The 8,029-nt window shown below is 37.7% G+C and overlaps 2 protein-coding genes across 3 annotated transcripts; one reads left to right on the top strand and one right to left on the bottom strand.

Moving 5' to 3' along the window:
- Window positions 1-729: 729 nt before the first annotated feature.
- Window positions 730-2,500, top strand: LOC141908933 (uncharacterized). 2 transcript variants are annotated; one of them, XM_074799231.1, is made up of 3 exons: window positions 730-868; window positions 1,096-1,798; window positions 2,200-2,500. In XM_074799231.1, the coding sequence occupies exons 2-3, from the start codon at window positions 1,186-1,188 to the stop codon at window positions 2,415-2,417; spliced, it is 831 nt and encodes a 276-aa protein (XP_074655332.1). In that variant the 5' UTR covers window positions 730-868; window positions 1,096-1,185; the 3' UTR covers window positions 2,418-2,500. The 2 variants fall into 2 exon arrangements, with proteins under 2 accessions (XP_074655332.1, XP_074655331.1); XM_074799230.1 differs by having other exon boundaries at window positions 739-894.
- A 567-nt stretch (window positions 2,501-3,067) lies between these two features.
- LOC141908854 (nose resistant to fluoxetine protein 6-like) lies at window positions 3,068-8,023 on the bottom strand. Its single transcript, XM_074799085.1, has 13 exons — window positions 7,565-8,023; window positions 7,020-7,119; window positions 6,635-6,843; window positions 6,186-6,359; window positions 6,003-6,096; window positions 5,822-5,920; window positions 5,573-5,738; window positions 5,309-5,388; window positions 5,110-5,223; window positions 4,500-4,614; window positions 4,161-4,332; window positions 3,923-4,065; window positions 3,068-3,785 (listed from the first exon to the last, which is right to left on the bottom strand). The coding sequence occupies exons 1-13, from the start codon at window positions 7,641-7,643 to the stop codon at window positions 3,633-3,635; spliced, it is 1,698 nt and encodes a 565-aa protein (XP_074655186.1). The 5' UTR covers window positions 7,644-8,023; the 3' UTR covers window positions 3,068-3,632.
- Between the last annotated feature and the right edge of the window lie 6 nt (window positions 8,024-8,029).

Below are 8,029 nucleotides of genomic sequence, written 5' to 3'. Positions count from 1 at the left end.
GATGGCGACTTTACAGCACGGACCGCCACCTAACGGCACATAACAATACCATAGTTTCGCGCCGCCGGGAAATGCAAACTACGATGCGGGTTTTCACGACGCGATTTTTACGGAAAAAGATGAAAACCACAAAAATATACCACGAATTTAATTCTATTGGTTTCGGGCATTTACTGTCAATTAATATGCTTTATAAACAACACGATTCACATATCTTTTGCAATTTTCAAGATCAATGGTTTAAATCTGATTCTGTCGCGATGCTTCACTATCGTCGAAAGAGTTCTAACTCACTACCCCTAGTGAGAATCTCACAGTACGGTACCGAGATCTACTCAGGCTCCGGGAATGAAAAAAAGTATCTCGTCTCTTTTTGTTAATGTTTCAAATAGAATAAAGTTATTTCCGTCTCGAGCAGGGGTGAGTAAGTCAACAACGATAATGCTTGATAGCCTTCATAAAAAATCAAGTTGCCCTTGAATTATGAGGGATAAATCAAAAATTCAAAATTGATACCTAATTCGCTTCCACAAGAATGAGTTAATGTTTTCCGATTAGCTTTACTTCGAGTTGCATACGATCCCCACAATGAACGGGAAAATAAAGTCGAGTGAAAATAAACGACTTTTACAGAGATTTACTCGGTATTTTCCACACGAATGGCTTGCGACAATGTCAGTGCTGGCACGTTACTAATTTGTAGCCTGCATGAATCAAGCAATACTGAAACAGCACCGACTGACACACACAATATAGACAGCACTAAGTCTATCGGAAAATCCAATATGTTCGTTTAACCGTCGGTCACTAGACAGGTCAAACACCAATGCTGTTGTCTCTGCACTTCTGGAAGGCTATGGACTATACGGTGCGTATGGAAATCATAACAAGCAAGTAAATATAAAATTTTATTTCTATAATGAATCATAAACTTTACAGTTCAATATACATTATACGGTACCGGTACGTGTACATTCTATTGTGCCAGCTTGTATGAATCATGTATACATGTATATAGCCTACCAAAAAATAAAGATATTTATTATTGTTAGGCCAATATTCGAATTACAATTCTATGATCTGATTTCGTTTTAGATATACGGGATTTAGCTAGAACCAAGAGCACTCCGAGGGGAATTCAATGACAGCATATCGGTCAAAATAAGATTATCGAAAAGCTTAAAGATGTTGGCTGAAATGCGATGGGCGATGATTTTGATAAATATTTCTAGTTTGGTTTCGCTTATGGATCAATTAGAATTGTCAACACCAGAAACTAACTCAAACGGATCAGTTTGCGCGATAGACTCGGATTGTAACGGGCATGGTTCGTGCGTTCGTAGCCGGGGTGGATGCGACTGCGAGGAATTCTTCAGCGGGAAAAATTGCGAAGACGTGAATTTATTAGAAACCGATTATAACATTACTCCGACAACAGTTACGTTAAAATGGAATAAACCGCTAAATCTATCCGAATATACGATCGCTGTATGGCTTAGATTTACCCCTCAGCCAGACGTAACGTTTATAAACACACCGGTGAACTACACCGAGTTTATCAAAGTCGACGGACTTTATTCGGGAAACCGTGTGTACGATTTGTGTCTGTTGCGAACGAGTCAGTTACCGCTGAAAAATGAAACGGAGACTAAACTGAAATCATTGCGTCTCGCGAATTTGAATAAAAACTGCCTCAGTTTTGCGACGATGTTCGACGGTAACGACCCGTTCACAAAAGCTGCGTTTATAATACTCATAATAATCGGGAGTTTGTTCGTGATTCTGCTGTTCACAAAATGTAAGTACATGTATAAAGGCGTATATGATTATTCTAATGCGGGCAGCTCCGCATGCTACTGTGGCAATCGATGATTCCACATATGGCAAGCGAGTTCCGCCAAACTGTCTTCCGCGTTTTATCTTCGGTTAAAATGAAATGAAACTTTTCCCATAAATGAAATATATATATTCATATACTTATGAATAATATGTATTCAATTATATATCAATTAAAACCATATCAATCAATGGAATGTTAAGTATATTTGGAGGAGGATCCTGTGATATTGTATGGATTCTGGAGCCTAAAAATTCAGTTCAAAATTCGTCCATAATGAACTGAATTTGACAGCGAAGGAATGAGTTCTCGTAAGACAGTTTGGTTCCCAAAATTTCTACTTTTTAACTACCGTTTTATAGGTATATTGAATATGCGGAAAACGAGACCGGAATTCGTGACGGACGTACGCCTAAAAACCAAACAATTTTTGTCGAAACGATTGAGCAGTAGACGGTCAGAAAACGAGTGGAGTGTTCCGACGACGCCGCCGCCATCTCGCAGTACATCAGAAGCGACAGATACAACCGGACTGCCGCACTCTTATAGTGCGCGCACTGTTGACTCGGTGTTTTCGTAAATCAGATAAAATGACTCGTTGATTAAATTCATGACTAATTTATATCGGCCAATTCAAAATATGTAAATTTTTATTTTTTCTACCCGAAGGATATTTTTGATGATATATATGATGTATATTTTATGTCTATTGTAATCTGTATTTTTCTAGATAATAAATAAGTACATTAACTGATAACATGCGTGCACATTTAATGTTGTTCTCGCCACTCTCCACAAAACTGGACGCGGTGGACAAAATCAGAAGCGAAATCGAATTTGAGGAAACTCAAGAAATTATATTACATCAGCGTAGCGTTAGAGTACTGGTGAAAATGTGTACGTTGTGTAGTTATTCATCGCTGTGTAACAAAGTTATTTTCGGTCCTATTCGTAAGAATGGTCGATGTAGGAAATCAAGATCAGATCGATAGAGTAACGATTCAAGTATGGAATACCAAAACTGGACTGACTTTATTTTACACAGAAACGAGATACGCGGAGACAGATGGAGACGTGGAAAATTGTATAAAAAACACAAAAGTGACGAGTAGTGACATGACAGTGAGACAAACAACAATTAACACATCACGACACACACATTATCTCGAAACAAAAAGTAATTACACGTAGACATTTAAACATTAAAGGAATATAGGATATAGATGAAATATATACAATAATATCAGAGACTTTTAGTGTTGTTAAATAGTCGTCTCGCGGCGGTTCATTAATTCACGGAGGTACTTAGGTAGAAACTGACTCAAATGTCCACTTAATCCAATCAATGAAATTTATATAACTAAACGTTTAAAGATCGTTATAACGAACTTTGGCCGACAATTTAGATTCAATTTAGTCTTCAATTGATAAACATTTAGCGCGTTTTATTCAGGTAGAATTCGTCAATATTCTAACGAGACGAGTATGAAAATGGTTCATAATGTATCTACTGTCACTAAAGGGCTGATATGGCAGCTCAACCAGTTTCAGAAAATAGCATACGAGTTCGCTTACAATGAATTTTAAATTCAGTGTTTTGATATACGTACTTGGGGTGCTATCTCCCGGTGTCTGTAATTGGTATAATGTTCAACTCATTCACGCTGTTGGTTCTAAAACAATTAATTATAAACTGTCCGTATTCTAAAAGATCATTCATACTTTCCACAATCTCAGTTGCTTTATATTTTGTTTGGAATGAAAAAGTGAATTTTGTATTCACCGTCGATCCAAGTTACTTTTTACAAGACGTTTTACGCGTACAAGGACAGCACTGACAATCCTTGCATAACACCTTTTCAAGTGCTATCATCGGAGATTCAAACGAGATAGTCGCAATAAGAGATATCGCATACGTCAAAACGAGGAACGCCAAGAAATAGCAAACCTGAAAATAGAAGTTATGATATAGAATATCTGAAAGAGGTAAGGTACATTTTTACTTGTATATATAGTGGGGCCAATATAACACCTTCTATATGAAAATCCATACCAACATTTTCATGAATTGATTGTTCTACTTACTAAAGTGATGTGATTTCCATATATTGAAGATTTTACCGACTTGTATACGGCCAATATGACGATCGGGTGGATTAGATAAGCGCTGTACGTCAGACGACTTAATGGCGCGAATATCTTTAAAGACAACAGCCAATTCACCGGACCTAACGCAGAATATAATATATACTTTATATAGTTTAATATATCTTTAACTGTTCACAAGGAATCCGTGGGTTTTATATAAATCGGTAAGAAATACCTCCATATCCAACGTGGCACGCGAAGACGATCCACGAGAGTCCTAAACACCAAGCTGTCGCAGCCAGCGACAAATAGGTCGAGTTTTCAAGCTGCGTCGAAGGGATGAACAAAGTGAAAACTGGTGTTAATATAAAGGCAGCGGCAATCAACCAACCGATTGTAACCAAAGCCTGAAAAATGAATTTTACCGACGTTCTCGTCACGTATCTATATGACCACATTGTACGCCTAAACGTCCTACATGGTACTGAAGGAAGCGGCTGTTTTGTTGACATTACAGATTTCCTGATATCGTCGCAGAAAGTGTAAAATGACCTGCTTTTTGGCCGCGACGTACCCAGTGAATATTCCAGTTTTTATCTCTTGTCCTATACAGTAAGTAACCGATCATTATACCGAGCATGAACGGAGAAAGGTGACTCCACGGTTTGATGTATATCAGAAATAAATAACTGCAAGATAAAACGCGGAAATCGTTATCAATTTATTCGCTCATAGCTATAAAGGCAGAAATAACGGATGAGTTTGAGTTAGGTATTTCTACATGCTGTGTACATTTTCGTTAATTGTAAATCAACCTGATTTTTTGGAATTATCGACGTCACAAAAGAGAAAAAGAAGAGTGAAGTAGCCCCACAGGTTCAACGTTTATTTTGGGGAGAGACCAGACCAAGAAGTTCTGTCGCCAACAGGATTCGAACCAATTAATTCTGAAATGGTCGAGACCGGTGATCGGCGGGTTAAACCATTCGGCCACTGGTTGGAAGTAGCCAAATTCCATGTTGAAAAGTTCCTTAATCTGAGAAGATTAGGAACCTACGGAAACGGATGACGATCGAAGCCTTGTATATATAAGGTTAGGCAACGATTTCTGCATGTGTCTTCAGAGCTACGAATCCATTTCGTGTTTCGAATCTAGTTAAGATAAGCGACTATTATTTATTTACCTAAAATCTGAGAACGACGTTGATGACACTGAATACTGCGTAGATAATAGTCCTACAGATACAATATTGGCTAAACAAAACGATACCGCAACAGCGATTCCAACCTTATAGCACCTGGTGAAAAATAATCGAGTAATTGATGACTGACTTTTGTTTTATTAAAACTTCCATCTTAGCAGTGATTATGCTGTAGACCTACCAGAAGAAAGCTAAAAGGCATATTGGTGATATCACATGAAATTGCGTGTCAACAGCCAGAAACCACGTCCATCCCATACACTGGAAACAACAGGGACGACAAGAAAGTTTTTAGTCAACGATAGATACATTTAGTACGTTATTTCTCACGTAAGACAAAATAGAAACATTTCGAAGTTTTTTTTTCCTTGAAATGAATTTTACAATGCTTGAATACCTTAAACATTGACAATAGAGTTTACATTTGCATGTATCAGTTACTTACGCCACTTGGGATAAAGTTATTGATGTAGGCAAGGTGATACAACCAGGAGAAATATGAGCACCCTGGACCCTCGAGGCTCGTGTAATCGGGGTACAGCGGACCATCACCGAAAAAGTGACTGAATGAGACATATATCATCCACACGGCAGTATATAATGGCGTCAACCTGAGGAATGATAACCACAACTAGCAGTGGCGTATGCAATATCGTTAGATAATGGTTTTGTTACGAAGGTATATGGATCTCACCTCCAGAACCTGTGAAAATAAAACATAAACCAATTGATGTTTTTAGGTCCTCCACTGTCTAGCATCTTCTTCATTGATATGTATGTCAAAAGTAAGCCACTGAAAATGGAATGTGTCACGTGTTTGCAATGTGTGAGTGAAATCCGGACTGCTAGAAGAGCGGGTACAAAACTATTCAAACCTCAGAAAGAAAAATGTCTCAACCGATAAAGAGCCCGCGTAGACAATCAAGAATGACCAAGTTTTCAATATCGAGAGAAATTCACCGACGTTTTCTGAAAAGATTGAAAAAGCCACACGTTTCAGTTTATTTCTGCGAACGGAGAGTACTGGACTCATGTGTTAAACAGACAGTTATACCTACCAGACGGCGCGAAGATGAAGAAATAGTAAAACGTGTGGCCGAGTATAATCCAAAACATGGTGATGAATTTGATTCCGTGAATGCAGCTGATCGTATCACCGCTCGATTCAAGTGATACTAGTTTTAGTAAGTTGTCGTAGGCCGAGAACGCAAGAATTACATCCTTGCAAACGACTGCATAATAAGATGAGAATAAAAAATACATTCTTGACGTTTGAAATTCGATTTACTTCAGTAATTCGTCATTATTTTCGAAATCAAATTGTGAAGTTTCATTATTACAGTGCACGAAATAGTTAATCTGATATTTCATTATGAAAATGCATCTGATCGATTTCGCAATGATTTTGTTCAGTACGATATGACAGTATATACGTCAAGGTTATGAATCAATTCATATTTTCTAAGTTATTTCAATGCACGTGGAATGAATTAGTATTTATTTATACCGGAAGACTTCGACTTCGCTTCGTTTGCCGCCAGCGCGTCCGTACTGTTAACGTAACAAACGTCATTTCCGGTTTCCGTCACCAGCGTATCTAGTTTAACATCGACCCCATGCGATATTTCAGGCGTTGATTGTAGACGATGATTCCGCGATATCACATCATAAACAGTCACCACGGAAATAAAGATACCAAGAAAACCTAGAATTCCACTAAAAACGGAAGCATATTCATATCATTATATCTTATTCACATACGTCGTCCGCATTGTTCATGCAACTATGACATCATGAATTTGAACCAAATTTGAACCACTGGTTCTTGTTTATATCTATTGCTATGTAAATTTAGAAGACTGACAAATACTGATACCCTGATGATGCCTTACAGGATAATCCAATGACCGGTTGAGAATTCTGGTTTCTGTTCACTTTTACAAGTTGTTTCGGCCGCTGAGGCCGTAGTGTTCACTCCAAAGTTATCTACAACTGTAAGACATTCGTTGGTCAAGAAAACAAACGAAAGACAGTTTTCCCTTCATGACTCTTTGGAGCAGATCATAAGGTTGATTTGATTTTAGTAGACAAGGTGGAGGGAGCTCTGATGCGGACATCCTTGCGACAGGGTAGGCGCGATCTATTGGACATATCCCATGGATGAAACAGTTTAGTGAATCTTTTTTTTTTATAATTAAGATAGCTATGAATCTATTTTGTCAGGGCTGGCCACTGATCGCCGGGATCGCAGCCATATATGAGTATTAATCACATTTTATGAGTATCCATGAATTCCACTTTAGTGGGTGATTATAATAATGGGGACAATAGATGAACTAAACCCATGGACAGAAAAATGAGTTCGTTTCGAGGCATCTTATTTGTATGAATATAAATAAAGAATAGACATATATTTCGTTGCTATTCACCGACTGACCAGTATTGATGAGGATTTCTGAATCACGGCTGTCACAGGTGCTTGGAAGGCAGAATCCGTAGTACATGTATGTTGGCATTACCTAAAATATGAAATTTCCTAATGTATTTGGATTAAAATTGTTATATAACAAGTAAACGATGAAGAATTTTGCTAGAGTCTTCTCCAACGAACTATTCGTTAAATAAGGTCTTTTTAATAGCTTTGTTTACGGGGTAGACCCATTAAAATATCATTTTGGAGGAGGAAAAAAATTATTGGAAAGTTAGAATTCTGCACACTGTGATCAAAAAAGAACCTTGCGTTTTTCTATTTTTTTCCAGCATTCAAACCAGGATTCTCATTCGGCGGAGGTGAAAACTTTTTTTGCTCGTTTTTCCACTGAATTTGTTTCACAAACGGGAATAAAAATTCAAAAACAAAATTTTCTATTTGACTTTTCTTCAAATTTCGGGAGGCGGTTCC

Source organism: Tubulanus polymorphus, chromosome 7, assembly GCF_964204645.1.
Source record: "Tubulanus polymorphus chromosome 7, tnTubPoly1.2, whole genome shotgun sequence".
NCBI lineage: Eukaryota > Metazoa > Nemertea > Palaeonemertea > Tubulaniformes > Tubulanidae > Tubulanus > Tubulanus polymorphus.
This window is presented reverse-complemented; position numbering and strand designations above follow the sequence as displayed.